The 27774-nt window shown below is 43.6% G+C and overlaps 1 protein-coding gene across 1 annotated transcript in view; it reads left to right on the forward strand.

Moving 5' to 3' along the window:
- The window catches only part of SHANK2 (SH3 and multiple ankyrin repeat domains 2), a 208203-nt gene extending 198143 nt beyond the window's left edge, over positions 1-10060 (forward strand). Inside the window, exon 10 of the mRNA XM_086948018.1 lies at positions 7601-10060. Within this exon, the coding sequence (XP_086804144.1) occupies positions 7601-8162 (562 nt within the window). The 3' untranslated portion in view covers positions 8163-10060. The remainder of the gene's footprint in view (positions 1-7600) is intronic.
- The last annotated feature ends 17714 nt before the right edge of the window (positions 10061-27774 follow it).

Consider the following 27774-nt stretch of genomic DNA (forward strand, 5'->3'; position numbering starts at 1 on the left):
GAGAAAAAACTGCAAATTTTTGAGGAACAATTTAAAGTTATGGGAAACAATGGTGGTTACAGAACAGGGAAAGCGGAGTTAAATGGAGGAAAAAGAACAGCGGTTATGAGGTGAGAAGGCAAAAGTTATTGTGGAAGAAACTGGTTACAGTGGCGAGAAATCAAATTTATATGGAGAAAAAAACCAGCAGTGATGAGGGGGAAAGCACAGTTATTAGGGAAGAAATACTTGTTACAGTAAACAATGATTTATACTCGAGGAGCAAGAAACACCAAACAGCTGGAATGACAGTGCACAGTGGCAGAGCTCAGCGCGGAGAGCCCAACTGCATGGAAACTAGCTCCACATAAATTATATGTATCTAGTGGTTGAAAACGTGCCTTAAAATTACCGCTCAGTGTTATTGTTATTGTTAACTTAGTCTTTTATAGCGCCAACTCACCAAAAGGTCTCTAGGCGCTTAAAAACAGCAAACAACAATGCATTAGGAAGGAAGAGAGCCAGGGATCTGTAATAAAATTTATTTAGCTGGATCAAGTGCCTCCCTAAATAAAAAGGTTTTTAACAACTTCCTAAAATGCAGGAGATTCGCTTCTTTCCGAAGTGATTCTGGTAGATTGTTCCAGATCTGCGGAACCAAAACCGAGAAAGACCTGCCGCCTTTGGTTTTTAACTTATAACGGGGGCAGACCAAAAGCTGGGATTCGGCGGACCGCAAGACTCGCTTGGGGATATATAACTCCAAGCGCTCTTTAATATACGCAGGAGCTTGCCAATAGATGGCCTTGTGGGCTGTGCACAGGCTCTTAAACTCCACCCTCTGTTCAATGGGGAGCCAGTGTAACTTGAGTAGTAGAGCAGAGGCATAGGATCTTCTAGGTAACTTGAAGATCAAGCGCGCCGCGTCATTCAGGACCACCTGCAATCTATTAATCAAGATTTTAGGTAGGCCTAGATAAAGGGCGTTCCCATAATCTAGCCTCGAAACAATGGTGGCAGAGACTACCATAAGGAGTGCGGAAAAGGAAAGGAGAGGGGCCAGCTTTCGTAGCTGTCTGATCAAGCCAGTACACATCCCTACTACTGAGGAGATCTGACTGGCCATAGACAACTCATTGTCAATCTTGATTCCGAGACTTTTTACTTTGTCACTCGGTGTCGGTGAGGGCCCTAGTTCCTAGGGCCAGTAGAGATCACTCCAAGGCGAGGCTAGGGTGGAGACCACCAATACCTCAGTTTTTTCCGGATTTATTTTCAACAGATTGGCCGTCATCCAGCCAACCGTATGTCTGAGGATGTTCTGGGCACTAGTTTGTGCCAAGATCGTATTATCAATACTCAGCAACAGCTGGGTGTCGTCAGCGTAGTTAAATACACAACAACCCATGTTAGCTAGAGAGTCAATCAACGGCTGGAGGTACAGGTTGAAAAGCAGTGGGGATAGTGCCGAACCCTGAGGGACTCCGCACTCCAGAATACCCACTTTAGAGATGGCATCCCCCAGTTGGATCCTCTGGGTCCTACCGGTCAAAAAAGATTGGAGCCACTGATGGACTTGACCCCTTATCCCAAACGCAGCCAATCTGTCCAATAGCAGGGAGTGGCTGACAGTATCGAACGCCGCCGATAGGTCTAAAAGTATCAGGGCGCTCGGTTTCTTACTGTCAGCCATACCTCTCAGCTCATCCAGCACCGAGAGCATCACCAACTCGGTGCTGTGATGTGCACGAAATCCCGCCTGACGCTCCTGGAGAAGATGGTGTGATTCCAGGAACGAGGAAAGGGACCTCAGCACATGTTGCTCTAAAATCTTGGACAGAAAGGGCAATCGGCCTATAGTTTTTTAAAATGGCCGGGTCTCATCCAGGCTTTTTTAACAGAGGCCTCACACGTGCCTCCTTGAGACTTGATGGTAATTGACCGGTCTCCATTGAGCTGTTAAGAAGGGAGATAATGTGGTTTTCCAGGATAGGGCGCGCCAAACGAAAGACTCTAGGGGGACACAGGTCCACTGGGGAGCCTGACTTAATGTTGTTCATAATCTGCTCAAGGCTTAGAGAGTCTAATTCAGGAAACTTAGAAATATATACTTCGGGGGAAAACTGAGCTTCCTGTGACGGGCAGGGGCTCTTCAGGGCACTAATCTTGATCTCAGAAAGGATAGTTTCCACCTTCTCGAGACAGCAGCTTTGAAAACTATCGGCAGTTATTGTTGTTTCCGACGTTTCTGGTTTTTTGCTCAGCTCAGTTAAGATTTTAAATGTTTCCTTCTGAATATTATCCGCTTGACTTATGCGAGTTTCGTAAAAATCTGCTTTTGTTGCCATAATCAATTTCTTATATGTCTTAAGTGAGGTTCTGTATTGTTCCCTATCTGTCCCGTCTTTAGTTCTCCTCCAGATCCTTTCTAAACACCGGAGTTTCTTTTTGTGGTCCCTCAAAAGCGGGGTGAACCATGGGGCGCCTTTTACTATTCCTTTTACTTTTTGTAGTTTCACAGGAGCTATCTGGTTGATTGCCTGACTCAGATTCTGCATTAAATCCTTTTAGTCCTGATCTAAATCTCCTTTTAAGACTAATGTTTGGACGCGGTCAGGAAGGCTACAGGTCAAGGCTTGTGAATCCACTTTTGTCCACTGCCGGACTTTTTTCAATTTAGGGGTTTTTTGGGACAAATAGCTTTCAATCGGGATCTCACAATTCACCAGGTAGTGGTCCGACCAAATACAAGGTAAGATGTCCATAAGGTTTACCCTTAGGTCTGATGTCCAGATGAGATCTAGGATGTGCCCCTTGACGTTAGTAGGGGCATCCACAAGCTGTCTGATCCCCAATGAGGACATAGTATTCTCCAGATGTCTAGTTGGCAGGTCTTTTTGAACTTTATCCCAATGCATGTTAAAATCTCCTGTCACCACAATTTTTTGGTATCTAGTGCATAAATCAGACATGATCGGAGCAAACAGATCATTAAAAACTGACGTGGAGTCAGGGGGACGGTACACGGTGAGGATTACTAAGCATGAATTATTCAGCATGATCTTCACTCCAAGTATATCAGCTAGTTCTATAGTTTCAGCAATTATTTTGACAGCTTTTAGGTTTTTCTTATACAGAATTGCTACCCCCCCGGGCATTTTCCGCGCGGTTGTGCCGTACCGCGTCATAGTTACTGGGAAGGGCAGCTATAATGTCTGGCTGGGAATTTTCACCCAACCATGTCTCCGTGAGAGTTAAAATATAAATAGCATCATCCTGTAGAAGAGTAAATACCTCAAGATGGTGCTTTTGAAGGGACCTAGTGTTTAAGCAGGTTACTTTCAAGGAAAGAGGGGCAATTCCGGAAAGACCCCTGCAAGGTCGGAGAATATTTAAATCATTTAATCTGGTCACAATAACAGGATCCAGAATCTGCCTGCCCATATCCATATCTCGCAAGTCCTTAGAAGAAAATACCTGTCGTCGACCAGAAGGCCTGGCCCCTGACCCCGACCGAGCGCGGACGGGCGCAGACGGGCAGGACTCTGGCACGACTCCAGCGCGGTCCGGCGCGCCCGCTGTACGCGTCCGCTGCGCCGAGCCATAGCCGTCTTATGTAAGCGCTGCTACAGCATGTCACCCGTCTGATCCTCACCCAATATGGCCGCCAAAGAACCAGGAACCAGCCCTCGGCGTCGATACTCGGCCGAGAGCGGTCCCGAGGCAGAGGGAGGGGGGAAAGGGACACAGAGCGCAAGGAAGCGCTAAAGGAAGTCTCCAAATGCTTATTAAGTCAAGCGATTAAAATACACGAATAAAAATGCAGTTGAATGCAAATATCACAAAGTAAAGGAGAGAGACCTCCCGGCTTCCGCCTCAGGAGGGGAAAGTTGCTGCTGTTATTTGTCACTCGCGCAAGCTAAGCTGTTCCCTTTTTAAGCGCTGCTAGAGCCTCTGTTGATGTCAACCTGTATGTAATCAACAGGTAGCAAATGTATCAATTACGTGGATGAAAGATTGGCTCTGAAGTGACAGGATTTGAACTCGTGACCTACAGATTACAGATGTCAGCAGTGAGGTCATACAGGATCTGAACTCATGACCTCCAGATCACATATTTCAGCAGTGAGGTTATGATAGGGTCTGAACTCATGCCCTCCAGATTACATATTCAGCAGTGAGGTCATGACAGGATCTGTACTCATGACCTTCAGATTAAAGATTCAGCAGTGGGCTCAAGACAGGATCTGAACTCATGACCTACAGATTACTGATGTTAGCAGTGAAGTCATGACAGGATCTGAACTCATGACCTCCATATTACAATTTTCAGCCGTGAGGCGATGACAGGATTTGAACTCATGACCTCTAGATTACAGATGTCAGCAGTGAGGTCATGCAAGATATGAACTCATGAGCTCCAAACTATAGATGTCAGCAGTGAGGTCATGCAGGATTTGAACTCATGACCTCCAGATTACAGATGTCAGCAGTGAGGTTATGACAGGGTCTGAACTTATGACCTCCATATTACAATTATCAGCAGTGAGGTCATGACAATATTGAACTAATGACCTCAAGATTACAGATGTCAGCAGTGATGCAGGATCTGAACTCATGACCTCCAGATTACAGATGTCAGCAGTGAGCACTTTTCTATCTTGTTGCCATTAGAAAATCTTTCTTAGCTTCTGTTGTTTTACTACTCTGTCACCTAATACCATCTCACAAGGCTCTTATTCCTAGTCGCCTTTTAAATTGGATAGGGTTAATGACAGTAGATACTCGCCCCATTGGTGCCTCGAGTATTTTTTTTTTAGCTTTCACCCAAAGGTTTTGATTTCTGAAATTAGAAGAAAACTCGGGGTGAAAATCCGGCGCAAAATGAGGAATTGTCGGGGAAATCAGGCCTGTAATAACACCCTTTATTACTAGAACTTCAGGGTTCAACTCGAAATGCACTAGACCTTCTCAGCCCTTGAGTTACAATACCCTGACCAACCTATTTTACTGGACATTCTCTCAACTTCATGCAAAGAGGACTTTTTGGCATACTTGGAACTTACCCTGAAGAAGAGTTTTTGGTGCACCAACACAGGCTTGCTCAGTAGTAACAACCACATGAATGTCATTTTTTATTCTAGTATAGCAAAACATGACACTTGGCAACCATCAATTACCTTGCTAGGAATTGACTGTGCTTGTTGGCCATTGCAGCTGTAAAACGTAGAATGTGGTTTGGCTCTTCGAAAATATATCAGCTTCGGACAGGCTGCACACTTTTATAAAGGTATTGGCTATCCGGAGAGTTATGAGAGTCGCCCAAATACCCATAACCAATTTGTGAATTGTGTTTGGAAATTGGGTGTAAAAGAGAGAAGAGACTTTTATGACTGCAAAAAGAATCTGTATATAAACTGTGAACCTTGTATTTTTCCATTTGAGGTATTGTCTTAGAATATTCTTCCTTATTTCTGCATACAACAGTCTAGAAACCAGGGCTAAATGTGTCATATCCATGTAGTAGTAATCATCTACTAAAACCTTACACAGGAAACAAGAAAGAAGTGCAATGACTAGAACGTCACAAGAAGGGTTGTACTCACAAATATTAGCTTAAAAGCTAGGGCTAGAGCACGGTTGGTCAGTGTTGCTACAGCAGAAATGTTTAATGCACCAAACCACTTATACGTTACTATTTTAAATTGGCAACATTTTCTGTGCTAATTTGAAGGAGCTAGTATGTAAGGCACAAACGGTGCTAACCTAGCTCCAATTTTAATGCTGCTGATGAAAGAGGGATTTGGTGTTCCCAAAGTTAGTTTTTTTTCTAATAGTAAAACATTTGTGTTTAGTCCTCATTGTTCTATCCAGCAAAGCCAATAAGAAGAATTATTTTGGAGCCAAAAGCATGTCTTATTCTAACACCACATTATCTAATTCCATATATGTTACAGTGATTTATATAGTGCAGTAATCACCCAACAGGGTATCTAGAAGCCTGTGTAGATGTGTAGGATTGTGGGCCCAAGGTGGTTATACTGAGCTCTAGATCTTTAGCTTCTTGCAGAACTCAAGAAGTGAAGAGAAGGCTCTGAAGTGTTGAGGGAGGTTATTCCATGTCTTGGGTTTGATGTAGCATAATGAGCGACCTCCAGTTTTGGTTTTGCAGATGTGGGGAGTGTGTGCAAGAAAGAGTGAGACATAGCATAGGTTTCTGGTGGGCGTGAGCAGTTTGAATTGTCTACACTTCTGAATGGGGAGCCAGTGAGGCTTTCTGAGGTGTGGTATGACGTTGGTGCAGCGTAGGAGGTCGAGTATAAGTCTTGCGGCAGTTTTCTGGATGGACTGAATTCTGTGTAGGAGTTATTCGAAGATTCCAATGTAGAGAGCCCGTAATCCAGCCTGCTGGTGATAAATTCTTGCATGATGGTTCAACTTTTGCATCATGCATAAGATGTGGAAGCAGGTGGCGCACAATGCATTGATTTAAGCCATTATGTTGAGCTTGTCGTCTGGGACGATCCCTATTTTTCTTGTGCGGTCTCTGGGTATGGGTGTTGGGTTGACCTTTACAGCCACTAGGTACAGTCACATGAGTAGGTCTTGTTGCAGAAGAAACAGCACCTACAACTTGTTGGAGTTGTGCTTCAGGCAGCTAATTCACATTCAGTTTGTTACCATGGTTATGCAGTTGGTGTAGTTGATTATGGGGGTGTTTGTCTTGTCCGTATAATATATAAAAAATTACATATCCTATATAATCTTGCAAAATTCTAAGCATTTTGAATATCAGATAGTTATAATTAAAGTACATATTTGATAAATGTAGGCAACAGAGTGAATTTTTAAAATGATTACGTCAGAATCAGACATGTCAAAACATTTTAGGAATATCATTTCTGTATTTGGCCTCTTCTTATCGCTTCTTGAAATGCATTTCTTTTTAGAAGAAGGCAAGTCCAAATTTGTATGTTTTTTTTGGGGGGGGTGTCATGGTCCAAAAATTCTGAGGGACTAGATGACAACACATGTGTATTAAAAGGCTGGGAGCCAAATTTAAAATGCTTAATCTAGTATATTTTGTGTGTTTTTTATATTTCACTTCCCCTCGTTGCTTCTGGATTTTTTAAATGTATGGTCCTTAAAAGAGGACTCTCCACCCGAAAGCTCTATCTCAACTATTTCCCTTAAGATGGAGCCTTTGGTTGCTAGGTGTGGAGTCTAATTTCAGACTTGCATGACTATGAAATATCTTTCACATTGCGTTGTTGTTGGGGACCTAACTTAGGAGGATCTGAGGACCTTGTTACCAACATTGCAGAACTATCGCCTGTGAATAGAAGGCATACACATCTAGTTAATCAGACGCAACTCACCATGCTAATAATATTTTAAAAATATATAAAAATGATGTTTGCCTTTATTTTGTCAAAATTACAAAGATGCATTTAACACTAAATCTTTGCCCAAATATAGGGCCTTGGTTGATGGGTAATTATTATTGATGTTTTATGGTTTGCTATTAATTTCAGAATATTTAACATGAATTTGTAGTTTCATGTTTATTTGTACATCAGTTAATGTTTTTTTTTAACTGTTTATCTGTTCTGTATTACAGGGGCACTGATGCCTTGAGTACCGTCTCAGGGACACGGAATACAAGCGTCACCTTCACTATCCGACCAGGAGCTAGTCAGCCAATTACAATGCAGAATCGGCCTCCTGACCTTGAGAACAGGACGTCAGGAATGAGGCGAGCTCCCAGTCCAGTGTGCTCGCCATCTGAGATACTGAAAGAAATTAAACCCGCTCCACTCTCAGCTCCTGCTGCCTCAATTAACCTGGTTGATGTGTTTGGTCTGCCTAGTCCACAGCCTGCTGTTGATGTTTTTACTTTGAACGCAGGCCGCAGCAGATCTCCCTCCCCTTCCATCCTCCAACAACCCATCTCAAACAAGCCTTTTGCCACAAAGCCTGTCCACCTGTGGACTAAGTTAGATGTGGCTGATTGGTTGGAAAGCCTAAATCTAGGGGAACATAAAGAGACCTTCATGGATAATGAAATAGAAGGCACTCATTTACCAAACCTTCAAAAAGAAGATCTAATAGACCTTGGAGTAACCAGAGTTGGTCATAGGATGAATATAGAAAGAGCACTAAAACAGCTATTGGACAGATAAAAATGGTTTATTTTCGTCTCACATAATTGTAGTATAAAATCATTCCCGTTTGCTAACAGTGGAGTGTCTGATTAGGTCTGGGATGAATATATTAAATTAGCAATTTCAATATCTTTCTTTACTGCAAGTTTAAATAGTTGTACAGATAGTTTATAAGCACAATATTTTAAAAAAAAGTTTAAACTAAGTGGCTGGTCTACTAGGCAGCCTTTGTGCCACTTCAGTTCCAGAAAGTTAAAGAAAAAAAACTTTTGTGATTTAATAATACTATTTCTGTGGAATAATTATAAAACAAAGTACAACCTTTTTAAATCAACCTCAGTTGGATGCATCGGAACCAGCAGAGCTGTCCTATATTTTCTATCTTTGCTAGAACTTCTTCAAAGAAGAGTGACTATTTCTTCAAATGTGGATTCAAGTAATGCAGCTGTTATTAAAAAAAGAAAGAAGGAAGTGATTCTCATTCCCCATATGGAAAACAAGTCATTTGATCTAAAGTATGTTGTTATTCTTTGCAGGTCTTTATATTTGTATTTGAAAGTTCCAATGATCATTGTAATAAATGAAAATCCAGTATTACACATTTTAATTGAGAGAGTATTCTGTTTTTTCATAATCACTTGGGTATTATTGTAAAGAATATTTTCATTCAGAGTCTATATGCTTTTTGAAGTGGGAATCTTGAGGTCATTGGAATTTTAAAAAGGAAAATGCATATTCTGCCATTATTGTCTTCCATTTGGTGATATTCATAGATTTAAGTAAATGAAACACCAATTGATTTTTCCTTTTTTTTTCTGGTTGGTATAGATAGTAATGTATATGCTCTATACAAGGAGTCATGGAAGAAGTGACGTCAGGAGATTATATTCTTGAATTTTAAGCTGCTTTTTAATAACAACCTCATGGTTACGTTTTTAATTTCTTTAAAGTTTGCCATAACACTGTATAGCAAAACTGATGATTTCCTATTGAACATGTGTCTTTTAAGGACACATTATCAGTGCTAACGGGTGTGTGGTGTAAGCGTGAGATAGAACATATTAAAGAGCTATTGAAATAGTATATTTTTACATTCTGTTTTACAACACTGGGATAATAGGGCCTTGAATCAGAATGGTCACCTACTAACTATAAAATGAATTTGCCAAGATCAAACTCCAGCGGTTTTCACTGATTATGATTCAGGAAGCAATTGTTACGAAAACAGATGTTTTTTATTTTAAATTATGCTTTCATATTGGTCTATTGTGTAATGATAACAAGAGAGCCAAGACTGATGTCAAGCAATCATCAAATAAAAATGTATTCAGTAGACCAGGGTTTTTGATCAGCGTATATTACATTCTGTAATGTTAACAAGTGGCAATACCATGCTCAATACCACATAAAATTTGCATACATAATACCCAAATCGCACAAAATGTAAATTGTGCAGATTTGCAGAGATACCTGTCCCAGATAGATATGCACATTTTTATTTAATTTGTTTCATTATACAATGGCAAGTTGTGATTGTCACTATAAAAGATTTACATATCACAAAGTTACTTGTGGCATTTCAGTTTATTGTGGTTCTCTATGTTCTTTGATGAAGAAACACAGCACCCAGTTGATCTGGCAATGGTTTTACATAAACGCCACATAAAAATGCAAATTAGACAAATTTTCCATGGAAAGGTTTTCTTTTTTAGCCAATATGAACATATTTCTTGCTATAGTTTGTGTGACAACTTGTATTTCCGTTCTCTGTGTTGCTGTAATTTTTGTGCTTTAAATCCTCTTATTTGGAAGTCTTTAAAATCAAGCTCCTGTAACTTGCACTTTCCACCTTTCTTAAAAATTCTTGTATGGCAACCAAAATTACTGTAAGAAATAAATTATAATATTGCACTAAGGTTGTGATTCTGATTGCAAATAGTGAAAAATGACAGCTTGGGTTTTCTCTTTCAAAGTTGCCAATTGTACAATTTTTAGTAATGTGTATCAAAACAGGCCATGGTGATATTATGTACACATTTCCTGACAAAAGTTTGTAGATTTTAATTAAACAGCCACTTGGAAACATGGTTGTGAACCTGCCCTACATACATATTATTAAATTGCGATTGACCACTGAGTGCAAGTCAATGTCTGAATGTTAAAATCACTATCACATTTTTACAGTGCCAATGTAAAAAGATTTCTCTTAATAAATCAGGTTTGTGTTCTTCTGACTGAAGGTGAATAACAAATCATTTCTAACAATTCCTTTGCAGCAAAATTGTTTTACACTCTGTTATTGCTCAAAATATTTAATGAAGGGTGATGGACATTACACTGTTTTACAAAACTCTTGTTAGGTACAAATTTACATTTTGTGGAAGAACAAGATGAATGTGTTATGAGAATTGCTATAAATCGAAAAGAAAACAGTGTTTTTATGTAACAATAATATATTTACTATATATGCCTTTATTTTCTTATACTAAGAAAATGAGTGAGAAGATCATAAAGTGCAATAATACTCAATGCAAAAAACTCCCAAACTATGCCTGTCAACAGGTTGTAGTTAATGGTGATTGTTTCTAAATTATAAAAGTGCTTAAGGCAGAGAGGATGTATTACGTTCATATCCAAGATATAAAAAGAATCTCTAGCATCAAAGAAAAGTGTTTCCAGCCAAACAACCCCTCAGACCTACCAACTGTTACCAAATACCATGGTATAAAAAGCTATGTCAAATGTATTGTTAATCAAGAACAATAATTCTGTCAATTGTTCAGAATCAAATTATTTATAATATCTAAATGATAGGTGATCAGTATGAACACTCATAGAAGAGGATGTTGTGCCATAGATGATGCACGTTAAATTGGTATTGTATTTATGTATTTCTTTCATACTTTTTCATTTTTCCACATCACGCTAAATATAAGAATTTCAGTTTTACATACAACACTCTAAATATTCACACGAAAAACCATTCAAACTGGAGAAAATATTTCATGCTACCTTAGACATGTTTGATTAGGTATTTGTATTGACAATTCATAGTAAAGAATAAAACATAATCTCATCAAGCTCTTTTTTCCTATCATAAGGTCAGAATTTCTTCAAATACTCCCACGTTGATACTCGAAACAAAACATTACTTACCCATCAAAATGGATTACTTATGACTACACACTTATAGGACAGATGGTATTACAATGACATCTATGAAATTACTACTGACAGCACATATTAGCCTGAACACGCAGGACACGTATTCTAATGAGTTATGCGAAAAAATTGCAGATTTCTTTGTCAATAAAGTAGAGAAAATTCATGCCACATTCTCCACTCCCCCCACATCTGGTAAGACAATACCCCTTCTTCATAAAACCACTCTTACCCATTTTCACACTCCCGACAAAGAAAAACTGTCCAGCATAATTAACAGCATCCATTCTGGCTCCCCTAATGATGTGTGCCCGTTAGATAAATGCAAAGACATCATGGACAATATCCTCATGGATCAAATAAGCCAACTCATTACCCTCTCTTTCAAAGAATGCCATGTCCCGGAGGCTTGGAAAAACGCCCAGGTCCTTCCCCTGAAAAAAAAACCTAACGTTCCGATCACCCAATTCCAAAATCTCAGACCTATATCTCTACTGCCTCAATGCGCCAAAATAATTGAAAAAATAGTTAACATCCAACTAATGGCGTTTTTAGAGGAAGAAAACATTCTTCACCCCACTCAATCCGGTTTCAGACCAAATTACTCCACGGAGACAGCTGTCTTGTATTCCACGGAATATATTCGCAAGATGGTGGACGAGGGTGAAACAGCAGCGTTGGTCATGCTTGACTTAAGCGCTGCTTTCGATACTGTGCTACATGCCACGCTGCTGTCCCGTCTTTCAGATATCGGAGTAAAAGACTGTGCATTGGCGTGGATCAAATCCTTCCTCACCAATAGAACTTTCCAGCTTCATTGCCCACCCTTTAAATCATCCTCCCGGGCCGTGAGCTATGGGGTTCCACAGGGCTCAAGCTTGAGCCCTACATTGTTCAACATCTATATGGAACCCCTGGCTCAGATCATAGAGAACTTTGGGGTTGGCATTGTTAGCTACGCCGATGACACTCAGCTTATGTTTAAGCTTACTCCTGATACGGAGAAGTATGCCTCTAACTTCTCGGAGTGCATGGCTGCTGTTGCCGTGTGGATGGACAGTAATTGCCTCCGGCTTAATGGAGACAAAACAGAGGTGCTAGTGATAGGGAACAAAACCTCCCTATGGTCTCAAGCGTGGTGGCCCACATCTCTTGGCGAATGCCCTCGACCTGTCGAGAAAGTCAAGAACCTTGGGATCATGATCGACTCGGATCTATCAGGAAAATCCCAAGTTAACAGGATCATTGGTAAATGCATCGGCACATTAAGAACTCTCAGAAAAATCATTGACCTGATACCTATCAAAGCCAGGAAAACCATCGTGCATGCTCTTATTACACCTCACCTGGACTATGGGAATGCCCTCCTTATTTATTATTTATTTATTTATTTATTATAAAGTTTTGTATAGCGCGAACAAGACCCGTGGGTATCAGAGCGCTTAACATGAGGTAGGAAAAAGGAAACAAGGTTACATATGTATACATCGTTAGCAAGCAATCGCAGTGAGGTAGATGACATATAAATTCATAACACAAGTGACGATAGCAAAAGTAAGTATGCTATGATTAAATAAAATACAGGACATGTATATATAACAAATATGAGGTAGCACGGTATAGGTTCATGTATGAGGTAGCACGGTATAGGTTCATGAAAGATATTGTTCTTCTGTTCAATTAAATCTCCATTCCTGTTGGCTATTGGGTTGTTCCCGTATCCTAGGATACATATTCCATTATAGTATTGTCTGAGCCTTCTATTTTGATGGCGTACATGATCTGTACTAAGGCAGTATTATAGCAAATCCATGATCCGTGATCTTCATTAAGTAATGTATCTATTCATCAGCAGGCTCTTCACTTCCCGTTTGAATGTTACCAGATTCTGGATCTTCCTGATGTTTGGAGGGAGTGAGTTCCATAATCTGGGGGCCGCTCCTGAGAACGCTCTGTCATAAGTTTTTTTCTTTCGGAAGAATGCTGGTCGTAGTAGCAGCTCCCCAGCACTCCTAGATGTTCGGTTGCCACCGGACAACTGAATTTTCTTTGCTAGATATCTTGGGGTGTTGTCGTGTAATGCTTTATGTGTGATACATGCTAACTTCATTTGTATTCTTGCTTCATAAGGTAGCCAGTTTAATGCTTTTAGGTGTGGGGATATATGGTCATATTTCCTAGTTCCGGTGATAAGTCTTGCTGCAGCGTTAAGGCAGGCTTTTAGTGGTCCTGTGGACATTTTTGGTAATCCAGCCAAGGTGGTGCATCCATATTCAATCCTTGAGACAACTAAGGATTGGATTGCCAATTTGAGGTCTGACTCTGTGATGAAAGGTTTCAATTTTCTTAGGTAGTTCAAGTGAAATCGGGCACTTTTCGCCATTGAGTTAATGTGGGCTTTCATGTCTAGATTCTCGTCTAAGATGATTCCTAGTGATTTGGCTGAGTTGACAAGGGTAGGGGTACAGTTAAGCGCAGTCACGACTTTCATCCATTCCATTATTTCTGTATTCCTCTTTGGTGGAGAGATTAATAGGAACTCTGTTTTATGTGCATTCAGCTTCAGGTGGTTTGCCATTAACCATTGAAGTGTCATTTTTAGTGTCTCATTTATTAATTCCAATTCTTTTATGGATCCGATCTTTACGTATATTTGCGTGTCGTCTGCATACATGTGATAGGATATTTGAGATTTTTGTAGAATTTCTGTGAGTGGCTCGACGTATAGGTTAAACAGATCTGGGGATAATGTCGATCCTTGAGGGACTCCAATTGTGGTAGGGCACGGAGGGGAGATTGATTGGTTAACCAGGAAGCGCTGTGTTCTATTCTGTAAAAAGGACTCGAACCATTTCAGCACTGTTCCTGATATTCCCATCCTGTCCCGTAGCCTGGCCAGTAATGCTTCATGATTTACCGTATCAAATGCCGATGACAAGTCCAGGAGGATCAGTAAGCATGCTTGATTTTGGTCAAGGGCCTGTAATGCGTCATCAGTAATGTGGAGAATCGCTGTTTCAGTGCTGTGCCCTGCTCTGAATCCTGATTGGCATTCATCTAACAGGGAGAATTTGTTGATGTGTTGGCACAATTGGTTCTGCACACATTTCTCAGTCAACTTGGCCAGTAAAGGGATGTTGGTCACTGGGCGAAAGTTATTTGGATCTGATGTATCTGCTGTGGGTTTTTTGATTATGGGAACGACTTGACCTGTTTTTAGGCAGTCTGGAAGGATCCCTTGTGACAGTGACGCATTTACTATTTCGGTCCATATTGGAATCAAGATGTGATTGATTTCTTTTACGCATTTTGCCGGTAGAGGGTCTTGGTGGTGGTTGTTAGGTTTGATTCCTGAGAGCGCCTTGGCAATCATGTGTTGGTCGTATAGTTCAAATGTTTCCCAGCTTGCCTTGTTTTTTGCCTTAGTGCAATCTGTTGTAGAGTTGGCATCGTTAGTAGCCCTAGGTTCGTTGGGAAGGTTTAATGCCGAGTCTTTAAGCTCTATTTCGAGTGCTTTGGCCTTTTCCATGAAAAATGTGGAGAAATCATCACAGCTTAGAGATGTTTTTGAATGTTCTTGCACTGTTTTGGCTTGTTTGTTTGATTGCTCCTTTAGGATTTCAAATAGTTTTCGTGGCCTGTTTTTGGCATTATCCAGTTCTTCTCTTATAAATTCCTTTTTTGAGTTGATGATCTTTTTATTATATTGTTTCCTTGTTTTTCTGAGGGCTTCCAGTTCAGGAGTTGATGGGTGTTGCCTCCATTTTCTTTCGGCCATTCTCAATTTGCGTCTATCTTCATTTAGTCTTTCGTTAAACCATGGGTTTTTAGTCTTTTCTGAGATTCGTTTCAATTTTAGTGGCATGGTGTTAGTAACGATATTTTCGACAGTTGTTATGTAGTGTTCCGTCAGTTCGTTAACTGTTTCCATATCGTTGGGTGGCTTTAAGTCTCTTTCACAGCTCTTGACCAGTAGTTCCATATTTGTTTCTTTTGTGTCTCGAGTCCATTTTTTGGTCTTGATAGGTTGCCTGGTTCTACCTTTTCTCGTTGCGGGTATCATGAAAGTTATGGCGTGATGATCCGACCAGTCACATGGAGTTATGGAGTGGATTGTTGCAGCTTTGTTTCTTGAGATTATCCAGTCTAACGTCCCTCCTTTCGAATGTGTGGGCAGTGTGCACGCTTGATTGAGGTTTAGTTCAGTGAGGAAACCTTTAAGCATGTTGACCAGTTTGTCATTGCAGTTCTCCCAATGCAGGTTGAAGTCGCCTAGGAATATGTTATTGGCAGCGTCATTCGAGTTGGCTGTTATGATCTCCATTAACTCTGCTATAAATTTTGTGTTATCTCCTGGTGGGTGATAGAAAGTATGCAGGTTGCACCATTGAGTGTTGGATGATCTTATGTTAAGACCAAGATACTCACATGATTCCAGCGGGTCGGCCTGAATTTGTTTAACCTCTATGTCAGATCGATGAATGCATGCTATCCCTCCCCCTAGCTTTCCGTGTCTATCCAGTCTGAGAACGTTGAATTGCGGTGGTATCAATAGATCCATGGTTGGGGATGAGGATTCCGTAAGCCAAGTTTCTGTAAGGATTGCCAGGTCGATGTCCTTGTTGAGGATGAGGTCCGCTATGTCCGATGCATGTTTGGTAGCTGACCGGCAGTTGAGTAATAGACAGGATAGGTGTTTTTCTTTTTTACTGGCGATCACATTTTCCGCTTCGTTTGATGTTAGCTGTATGTGCTGTAAATTGTGGGGGTTGGAAGTTCTCTCGTTTTTCTTCACTGTTCTGTTAACGTCTAGCGGGACTGTTTGGATTCTCTCTTCCTCCTTGTGGTCCGATAGGTCATATGTTCGGATTAAGGCCAACGTTTCCTCTTTAGATAGTGATTTCGTCCTGTCTGGTCGGTTGTCTCTCTGTATTAAACGCATGTTCGCCTCGATGCTCTTTCTGTGTGAGGACTGTACGAGATTTTGGATATCCGTGACTTTGGCGTGAATGTTCTCCGTCCTCTCTTCGATTTTTTCTATCGCCTGTACGGTATTCATAGTGGCTTGTGTTAGCTTGCTCACAAGTTTCTGAAGCTTAATAAAGTCCTTCTGGTTCTGGTGGGGTTTCTTTGGGGCGGCCGATCTGTACATCCGCTCAATTCTTCTCATTTTTGGCACGAATCTTCGTTGCGCTGCCATTTTCTTTATCTTCTCTTTTTGATTGTCTATTCCGTCTCCATTCGGTGCGTCGCTGATGCTGGATATGTTCTGAATTGGTAGGATCGTGTTAGAGGTTGAGGGTCTGTGCGCCGCTGGTGTTGTATTAGCGTGAGGTGTGAGGAGGTTGCTGGAGTTAGATAGGTCCTGTGTTGTTGTGAGTTTGTTTGTTGGTGTGGGTGTGTACGAAGTTGGTATGGTTCTGACGAGGGTTTGGGATGTGGGAAGGCTGATGTCTTCTGTCTCAACCAATTCCTGGTTGTTGGGTGGCGCTATCCTCATTGTCTCACCATCCTCAGTCTCATCCCACTCCTGGTTGTTAGGTGGCGCTACCCCCACTGCCAGTGAATGATCTGTTTGAGAGGTCTCATGGTTCGGGAATAGGGGCGATTCTTTTCTAAGGTGCTGATTATGTTCATTGTTTGTTTGAGAGGTAGGCCTCTCAGTTCTTCTAGTCGTGTTCTCTGGTAGAGGTCTTACTGGACCAGTTAACTCTACCCGGGTAGTCGCTAGAGTTGATGCCGGCGTATGATGGCTCCTGGTTCTAATTGCGCCTCTGATTGTGGCCTCATGGTTGTCTGGGGTGTCTACTGGTGGGGTTAGGAGAGTTTGATTACTCGGGTCGTCCAATGCGTCTTTTAACGATGGGAAAGTCTTGGCAAATCTCTCTAGATCACGGTTTGCTGCTTGTATCAGCACTGTTCCGGATTTATATATCGTGATGTTAAGTTCGGCTCTGCATCTTTGTGATGGTGCGGTTGACATTTTTAATCCGTGAGGAATATTTTTCGTAGTTTTTATGGTAAGCATCCTAGCGAAGGCATTGCGCCATTTAGCTGTTTTGGATGTATAGAATATGAGGTCATTCATTTTCGTACCAGTAGTTGCATTAAAGTATAGGTCTGCGAATATTATGTCCGGGTTTTTTCTCAGGTAGTCGTGTTTAAACTTCTTAGCTGCATTTTTAGTTAAGTTATTGGGGTATTTTATACTCTGGGCACTCAAGCCAGTAGTTTCTGGGTATCTTTCGCTCATTTTTGCTCCGTTCTGCATTTGTTATGGTGTTTCTTTTTCAGTTTTATTCCAGGTAGCCTCCCTGCTGATGTTATTTTATTGTTGAGTGCTGGGAAAGGCTTCTCTTTTTCCTAATTATTCCACATTTAGCTCTCGTAGTACTTTCAGAGTGCTTATTAATTAATTAATTAATTAATCAATTAATTAATTCTCCAGCTGACATTTGTTCAGCTCTATGCTTGGTGTAAAAACCACCCTTCTAAGATGGCTGACGTTGTTTGTTTTATGTTAGCAGGGAGTCCTTTCTCACTTTCCACGTCCTTATTTGTCTGCACTAGCCGCCATCTTAGGGTCAGGCATGCCGTATCTGTCTCCCAGCTTCTGTTATGTGAGGGATTCCCCGGTAGCCATGTGTAAATAAGTGAGATGGGGAGACCTTTTCTGTCCTGCCCTCCCTTCTGCTGGAAATGCCGACTGGGAGATCCAGAGCCTCTATCGTGACTCACTCTTCTCTCCGCTCGCCGTCGCTTGTCCTTCCTTTGTGTCCATGCTCCTCACCACCGGGGCCGGATTCCCGGTAGCATGGCCAGGGTTCCTCCCGCCGCTCTGGTTGGCGCAATCACTCTTCCTCGCGTCGCTCCCCTGATTACTCCCGCACAGCCGCTCCAGTCATGAGCCCCGCTCCATGTCCTCCGACGCGGCCCCAAAAGCACTGATCTCTTTCCGCCGATCCCGCTTACCGGCACACCGCAACCAGCTTCACCGATGCATCTGTGGTCCGGCGCCTAGTCCCAGAGCCGCTCCTCAGCACTTCACTCGGGTGGTCCACCGATCACAGGAAACTCGCCGCACGCCGAGCTGCTCAGTGACCAGACAGTGACCAGACAGGAGAAACGCAGTAAGGATCGTTCCAATTTCTAATTTGCAGTCATCTGTCGCCTGTTTCCATGTTCCGGTTGTTGTAGTTGGACGGAGGGTGGGCGGGCTGGGTGGTTTATCAGGGATTTACACCCGAAGGTGATCCCAAAACCAGCAGCTTCACCAGCTGCAATGTGTACAAAATGCAGCAGCCCGATTGGTATTAGGCCTTCCTAAAAGAACTTCTGCCAAGACAGCACTGTCCAAACTGCACTGGCTCCCCGTTAGGGAGAGAATAAAATTCAAGAGCCTCTGCTATGCCCATAGGATAGCCCACAACAAGGGCCCCACCTACTTAAGAAGCCTCATGACCATTCACCGCCCTACCCGTCACCTCAGGTCCTCAGGAATGTCTCTTTTCAAACTCCCCCGCGTCCACAGAGCAAAAATCGGTGGTCGCTCCTTTCGTTACCTAGGAGTGAAACATTGGAACGCTCTTCCGATTCATTTAAGAATGGAACCCTCTGAAACCCTTTTCAGAGCCAACTTGAAAACCCACTTCTTCCCTCAATAATTCTGCCACTCATTTCCCTCTGACTTCATTTCTCGGTTGAGATTTTTCAGCAATCAGCGCGGGGATACACAGTTGTGCAGCCATGCGCTTAATAAATGTTTTATTATTATTATTATTATTATTAAATGTAATTTGGATTTGTATAGCGCCTATCACCCAGGGGTCTCTAAGCGCTGTACGAATACCGCTGTGGAACCCTTCCTGGCCTGTTCCTGTGAGGTGTCCACTCCTGGGCACCCCCCAGGTGAAGCCAGGCATCCTAGCATTGTTAGGGCCGTTATTAACATTGACATTATCGAATACATAACTATAAATACAGTATATTTTATTGGTTTAGAAATGTTATTATTTTATAATACTGTTCTGTTAGGTACAATTGTATGTTGGTATAACTATTGGCAGCTTACGGACAGTTTATTTGGGGAGAGAGTTATGGTTTTCATGGCAGAGACTAAAGTTATCGTCTGTGTAGCAGCCCATAACTGGTACATTTCTGAGGTTTAAGGATTTGATTTGAAATTACACCACTCCTGAACTGCCAGGTAGGGGATCCACCAAGTATCTAACGTTTTGCTCACTAACATCCCTTCAGCCAACCAACAAGTTCTCATATAACTAACAAGTCTACCCTGTAGACCATGGGTACTCACAAACTTTCTCTAAGGGGCCAAATTTACAGTGTAGTTTGTGGCCGAGGGCCGCACCGGTGGGGGCGTGGTCAGTGAGAGAGCGGGCGGGGCTAGAGACAAAAAAAAAACTGTGACCATGAGGTTGAACACAGGCCCTGGCAGCGGATATCTTTGTCCACTGAGCCACCAGACCGAGCATACACACATATCTCTCTCTCTCTGTCTCCCTCCCTCTCTCTCTTTCTCTTCCTCCCTCCCTCTCTCTATTTCTCTACCTCCCTCTCTCTCTCTCTCTCCGTCCCTCCCTCTCTCGTCTCCCTCACTCCCTCTGTCTCCCTCACTCTCTCTGTCTCCCTCACTCTGTCTCCCTCACTCCCTCTGTCTCCCTCACTCTCTCTGTCTCCCTCACTCTCTCTGTCTCCCTCACTCTCTCTGTCTCCCTCCCTCCCTCTCTGTCTCCCTCACTCTCTCTGTCTCCCTCACTCTCTCTGTCTCCCTCCCTCCCTCTCTGTCTCCCTCCCTCCCTCTCTGTCTCCCTCCCTCTCTCTGTCTCCCTCCTTTTCTCTGTCTCCCTCCCTCTCTCTGTCTCCCTCCTTTTCTCTGTCTCCCTCACTCTCTCTGTCTCCCTCACTCTCTCTGTCTCCCTTCCTCCCTCTCTGTCTCCCTCCCTCCCTCTCGGTCTCCCTCCCTCTCTCTGTCTCTCCCTCTCTCTCCCTCCCCGACTCTCTTTCCCTCCCTCGCCTTCCCCTGACTCACCCTCTCTCCCTCTCTCTCTCTCTCTCCCTCGCCCTCACCTGACTCTCTCTCTCTCCCTCCCTCTCCCTCCCCTGACTCTCTTCCTCCCTCCCCTCACACTCCTTCCCTCCCCTCACACTCCCTCCCTCTGTCTCTCCCTCCCTCGCCCTCCCCTCACTCTCCCTCCCTCTGTCTCTCCCTCCCTCGCCCTCCCCTGACTCTCACTCTCTCCCTCCCTCCCTCCCTCCCCCTGACTCTCCCTCTCTCTACCTCCCTCCCCTCACTCTCCCTCCCTCCCCTCACACTCCCTCCCTCTGTCTCTCCCTCCCTCGCCCTCCCCTCACTCTCCCTCTGTCTCTCCCTCCCTCGCCCTCCCCTGACTCTCACTCTCCCTCACCCTGCCCTGGCTCTCCCTCCCTCCCTCCCTCCCTCCCTCTCCCCTGACTCTCCCTCTCTCTCCCTCCCCTGACTCTCCCTCTCTCTACCTCCCTCCCCTCACTCTCCCTCCCCTCACACTCCCTCCCTCTGTCTCTCCCTCCCTCGCCCTCCCCTGACTCTCACTCTCCCTCACCCTGCCCTGGCTCTCCCTCCCTCCCTCCCTCTCCCCTGACTCTCCCTCTCTCTCCCTCCCCTGACTCTCCCTCTCTCTACCTCCCTCACCCCCCCTGGCTCTCCCTCTGTCTCCCTTCCCTGACTCTCCCTCTCTCGCCCTCACTCTCCCTTCCTCAACCTCCCCTGTCTCTCCCTCCCTCTGTCTCACCCTCCCCTGACTCTCCCCCTCCCTCTCTCACTCCCTCCCTCGCCCTCCCCTGACTCTCTCACTTCCTCAACCTCCCCTGACTCTCCCTCCCTCTGTCTCTCCCTCCCTCGCCCTCTCTCTCCATCTCTGTCTCCCTATCTCTGTCTAGGCAAGGTGTATTAATTCTATTAGAAATATCACGAAAAGCAAGAGCTATTTGCTGCACACATCGAACCACCTTCCCAGCCTTCCCAAATTCTGCAGCTCATTATTAGTGACTCCCTAATGTAGAGGGTGCACGAGAGCTGGCTGGACCACTGCAGCAGAGATCAGGTGTAATCCGGAGGGCAGAGATTCCAAATAAGGCTGGGCTGATTCAGACTTTCATCCCTTCAGTGTCGATAAAACAAATGCTACTCGAGGCTGCGCAGAGTGATCTCCAAGTCCATGCTCGGCTCAGTTCAATCAGTCACGGGGTTTGTCCTGATCACTGTAATTATCCCCCCCCCTCCTCCTCTGTGGCAGCCCGGGATGAGTTAGCTTGCCTGGCGCGCACACAGCCAGAGCACTTCACAGGTCTTTAAAAGACCATTAAATCGTTAATGAGGCTTTGTTCTGTTTCGCCTCTTCTGAGGCCCCTGCAGCTCCACTCTATGGCTGGAATATCCCGGCCCCCCCAGAGCAGAGCCTCTCCGAGTCAGGCTGCATCAACCGGCGGTGTTTACTAAAACTCATGATTTTTTTTTTTTAAACTGGTACATGTCTGCAAGGTCCGGCGGGCCGCCAAGGAAGGCTTGCCGGGCCGCCACCGGCCCGCGGGCCATACTATGAGTACCCCTGCTGTAGACAGTACTATATATAGGTCCTATGAATCATCATACTATGTGAGTCATTTGGGGATGTTGGCCATGCTAAACACAGTCAACTCAGGTTTCTTTACCACTCCCAGAGCGCATGGTTCATCTCAGAGCTTGACAAGCCAACAACAACTCAATCACAGAAGGAAGAGGGATCACACTGCCTTGCATACTAGCACATTATTTGCATTGGGGCATATGCAGCGTATGATAACACTTGCTTGAGCTGAAAGCCTCTAGAAATCACCATTATTGCTGCCGTCAGTGCTGTGTATCTCTAGATATGTGTTTCAGGATATTTTTTCTTCTTCAGTAGAGAGTAACAAGTTAAATCTGGGAGTGCTGGCAATCATACACACCGTCTTCTCAGATTTATGTTCCACTCCCAGAGTGCAGGTGCAGCACACATCTCGTCAGTCCAACAACTAAGTAAGAAGCCAATCAAACAAGATGGCGGGTACATACTGCCTGGCACACAATTCACCCATATGCATTGTGTATCTTTAGACGTGTTTCACGATATCGTCCTTCTTCAGTAGAGAGTAACAAGTTACCTTTGTGGGGGGTAAATACAGTGTAGGATAACACTCACTATTGTTAGTGTAGCCAGTGCTGTGTATCTCTTTAGACATGTGAATGAATGAATGAAGAGATTTATACATCGCATGGATACTCCAAGGAGTGTCCTGATGCTAATGGGTAAAGCCACAAGGTGTATGCTCAAAAAAACCCAGGCCCTACTGTGCCACAGAGAAAAGCTAAGTTTTTAGTTTTCTGCGGAATATAGTCTCAAGAGATATCAAATGCTATTAATTTGGGAGCTAGTCCATGCTTTAGCCACCTGAGAAGAGAAGGCTTTACTATCCCTTCAAACACGCTTAAAGCGAGAAGTCGACAGAAGCGAGGCAGAGGCAGAATACAGTGCTCTGGTCGGGAGATACTGGACAAATCTCTTTGCCAGATAGTCAGTGCTGTATAGAAACACTGTCCTATAAACCAGGGCCATTAATAGGATGCTCTTCCTGACGGGCAGATAATGGATGGCTTTCAGGGCAGACGAGATGGACGAAATCCCTGATAAATGCAAGAGAAGCCTAGCTGCCACATTTTGGAACACCTGCAGGCGATTCACCAGAGCCTCCGCATATCTTAAATAGAGGGTGGTAGCGTATCCAAGGCACGAGGTGATCAGTACTTGAATAATGACTCTACTAGGTTCCAGAGGAAAGAGGAGGGGAGATTTTGACAGAGTGAAGAGCATAACTAAACATTGGCCCACCACCACCGGTATCTGCAGTCGCATGTGGAGGATAATGTCCAGCTCAACACTAAGTTTTTAGCCACTGAAGATGGAGGGGGCAGGGCTGGCAATGCTCTAGGCCAGAGATTTTCCTACCAGTTAGACATGTGATACAAATAGGATAATTTCTGTCCTCTCATAGTTACATGTGAGTTGACTACCCTGAATCAAATCAAAAACAGATTGCATGCAGTCAGTGACAGATGTTGTAATTGAGGCATGTGAACCATCAAAGGCAAAGAGCAACTGGCGTCATCCACATATGAAATGTTTTTTCTACCCAAACAGCTCAACCACAGAGGCCAGAGGGGGACATGATGTTAAAGAGGGTAGAGCTTAATGAGTAACCCTGTAGTATCTTTGGTTAACTGTCCTAACCTCAGAAGAAAAGGAGTCGAGCCAAACTGATTGGTCTTTAGAGTCCAGGAAGGACTTAAACACCCCCACATAATACCCCACACACACCATTAAAGGCCCACTCCAACGTTAAAGTCCTGAGCCAAAGGCGATGGCTTTAATAATGGAGCAGGCCTTTCTACTAAGGAGGAATATAAGGCTATTAGAACATTCAACCCCCAGAGGGTAGAATGTTCTTATTAGTAGAACAAAGGCCTCACAAAGCCTGAGGGGTGTTGTAATCCTGCTCCTTTAGGCCTTTGTTCATAGCAACAGCTATGAACGGAAAACATTAGAATGTTGTTGCTCAGGGCTTCTACTGACTAATTGAATCCCACAGCACTCCATTGTTTTGAATGGAGCCTCAACATACCAATGTTCAAATAAGAATTATGGTGGTTGAGATGTGAGTTAGGTTCTGGGTACTTTATTTCATGTTTGAGCAATCTGATTATAGTGAGGAGGTTTTATTTATTTATTCAAGAGTTTTATATAGCGCTGGCTAGACCCGGAGGTATCAGAGCGCTTTACATGAGGTTCCACAAAAATTACAATTACAAGATTACATCAGTTCCAAATTACATCAGTTGCTAGACAAACAATTGCAAGAGCATAGAAGACGAGATAATCGAAGTGCAGAGGGGAAGTAGTGGGGAGTAAGGGAGGTGAGAAAGTGAAGATAGGGGAAGAGACAAACAGTAAAGACAAAAGGAAGTCTGTCTAAAGACCAACTGGGTAGGTGACGACCAAATGAGGTTATCCACAGCCCATCTCCCCTATAGTTAAACCAGGTAGCTCCATTGGACATCAGACAAAATAGGTCAGTCTCACTATTTTGACACAGGAGAGAAGGAGAGAAAGAAAGAGGGAGGAAGCGAGGGGAGACGACGAGAGATGAAAGGAAGTCTGTCAAAAAAACAACTGGGTAGGTGACGTCCAGGGAGTGAATCCCCGGCCTGTCTCCTCTATAGCTAAACCAGGCAGCTCCATCGGGCATCGGACAAAATAGCTAGATCTCAAATGACGAGGGAATAATTTACGGATAGAACGGGGGGACTAAAGGGCCAGGACAGGTAAGGGCAAAGGTCAGAAGGAGGAAAGTGGAGAAGAGTAAAGTGGGAGGAGTAGAGTAGAATCATTGCGAACGTCCTTTTTTTAAATTTTGTAAACATGGCCGCCAAATCCGCTTTTGTGATCGCCATTGCAGTGGCTCCTATGTTATCTCGCAGCGTCAGGCGTTTGTCTGAAGGAATGAAAAAAAATCTGCGTCTTTACCCGTCTGCTTGCTCATCGTCTTCTTTGACGGCATATGGTGTGGACCAGGCTGGCCCCTGAGTAGTTGTCTGAGATGAGGCTGCTGCACTCCCAGTTGTAGGTGACTGAGTTGGGGTATTAATCCCTTGCATGCTTTTTCGGAACAGTTCCGTCACAAGCCTCGGGTGAGCTGTGCTTGTGACGGAACGGTTCCGTCACGGCCCGCTCGCCGCGCCTGCGCGACATGAATTCCGCACCCGCGCTGAAGAAATAATGGGCGGGCGGGTTAGTTTTTCCGTCACAAGCACAGCTCACCCGCGAGCCGTGACGGAGCGGTTCCGTCACAAGCACGGAACCGCCGCGCGGCCACCCCACCCCCTTAGCGCTGCGGCGGAATAGCCGCCGCAGCGCTAAGGGGCGCAAAGTGAGGGCTGTTGGACCCCCAGGCGCAAATTCTGCAAGGGATATGCGGCCTCAAATTTAGGAATGCCTCAAGGGGAGTGCATCGTGGCTGGTCGTGCGAGTAATGCCATATAGGAGGACGACCAGCAAGTAAGGACATATGGGGGGGGTATGGACTGTGGCCCTTCTGGTTTATTTTATTACGCTTTATACCTACACACAACTAATATGCAAATTAGTTTCAGTTGGAATTCTTGATGGTCTCATGAGAAACAATGACGAATGCAACACTGAAAGGATATTAACTTTCTACAATCTTATTTTGATAGGTGAAAGGATCATATTTTAGTATCTGGTAAGATTGGGCAACTTGTACAGTCTCTAAGTGGGTGGTAATTTACAAGCTAAGCATTGTGTTAGACATTCTGTTCTCTACCTTTAATTTACAGATCACAGGACTTAGAGAAACGACTGTGTACCTTCAAATTTGGGATTAAGTCTTCGAGAGGTGCACGGTGGATCAGTTGTTTGAGAGGTTGTACACTAGTGAATGATAGAGAACAACTCTGGAGAAGTTGATTTAGACTTGTGAACTATATACTACACTCACTTCTGTTTTGTGTAGCACTTATTAGAGTATGTAGCTAACCATGAGCTTGGAGCTTAAAAATAAATTTAGGGTAGTGGCTTGTATAGGTCATGGGTACTTAACTTAAATATTTCAGTGTATTTCATATTTGTGAAGGGGCTATGTTGTATTTAGTATAGAGTAAAACGTTATTAGTGGATTTTCTCTATTGCTTCCTGTAAGAGGATTTGCAAACATTAGATAATAGCAGTGGTGGGGATCTCTCTAACATGTGTAACAGAGATGTGTTATTGATCCGGAGTCAGGAACCCTCAGATAAGTATTCTTGTGAGATTATACAGGATGTATAAGTACCCACTGTGGACAAAGCGTTGTTACCTACTACCTGGCGTCATCTTGCAAAAGTTACAAAGGGTTAAGAAAATCCTTCATGGCCGCTGTAGTACCGAGGAATGGCGTGTAACGGTCTAATTGTTTTTCTTCCTTGAGTCTGTGTTCTGTTATGAAATATCCATCAGGTCAGAAGTGTTACCTCATTTCGCAGCTTCTTAGAAATATTGAAGGGCAGATTTACGAGCGCCTTGCGCCTCTTTTACCGGAGATATATCACGTTGTACAGCCCTGCACCAGAAGTAGGCGTTCCTGAGCAGGGGGGGGGGGGGGGCGTTCCGGCACAGGAACGCCGTCTAAAAGTGGCTGAGTGAAATCTACAAGATTTCACTCAGTCACTTTTGAGCCCATGCTGCGTCAAAACCCTGCGCCTGCTTGAAACAGGCGTAAGGATTGACTGGACAGAACTCCAGCAATGTGCCGCCTTTACGGCACAGGTGCATCACACATCTGACATATATATATATATATATATATATATATATATATATATCAGCTTAGCTTAATTGACATTTTTCAATTGGTGCAGTTTATTAATCAAGAAATAGAGCAGAAACAAACCTATACCAGTGTGAATCAACATAAGAAGGCAAGAACGTTAATGCTAACATGAGAGAAGCTTTCTATAGAAATAAAATTGCTTGAGAGAGTAGCTTTCTCAATTAAGATCGCAGGTAAATAACACTAGAAGTTTGTGTTACAAGTAACTTTAACAAAAGATCAGTAGCAGTAGACAGGGTTTCAGAATGTAGTAATGTTGGGGCATATTATCAAGGGATTTATCTCCGCTTTTTTGGCTTTAAAAGCCAAGAAAGCGGAGATAATATTATCTCCCTATTACCTAGCTGTCGCTAACACCAGTTAGCGACAGCTAGTAGGAGATAGCGACCATCTTGGGCACCGCTTTGGATGTCAGAGAAATGTATCACTAATGACATGCAAAGTGGGCGTGCCAGGATGTTAGCGACTGGAAACAGTCGCTAACATCGCTATCTCCTATTACCAACTTTTGGAGATATTTGCGCTAAGCATGAATATCTCCAAAAGCTAACACCTGCCCTGAGCAGTTCTCAGCCATGTTATCCAATGGGAGGTGGATAACATGGCTAAGATCATTCGCTCGGTAATGCATGAATATCGCTGACTTTACAGCGATATTCATGCATTTCGGCCGATTTTTATCGTTTCAGAGATAAACCTTGCTAATCGCAAGGTTTTTCTGCGGTAAAAATCGTCGAAGCTCGGCGATACATTTTTATAGCCGACCAAGCAATAGCGATAATTATCGCTATTGCTTGGTAATATGCCCCGTTGTTTGTAATCTTTGCAGAATTATTCAATACTTGAAAACTGCTAGAAGAGATTCCAGTAGTGAAGAGCCATCTGCAGCTTAGGTTGGCTCTCTCTTATCCACTGCCCTTGTCTTCACTGTTATTGTAAGAGACCTAAGTCTACTTGGTGACTTATAGTGACAGTGTGGACTGAAGACAGTTCTTCTGTTCCTGTGAAAGTC

Source organism: Lissotriton vulgaris, unplaced genomic scaffold (assembly GCF_964263255.1).
Source record: "Lissotriton vulgaris unplaced genomic scaffold, aLisVul1.2 SCAFFOLD_1445, whole genome shotgun sequence".
In the NCBI taxonomy this organism is placed as follows: Eukaryota; Metazoa; Chordata; class Amphibia; order Caudata; family Salamandridae; genus Lissotriton; species Lissotriton vulgaris.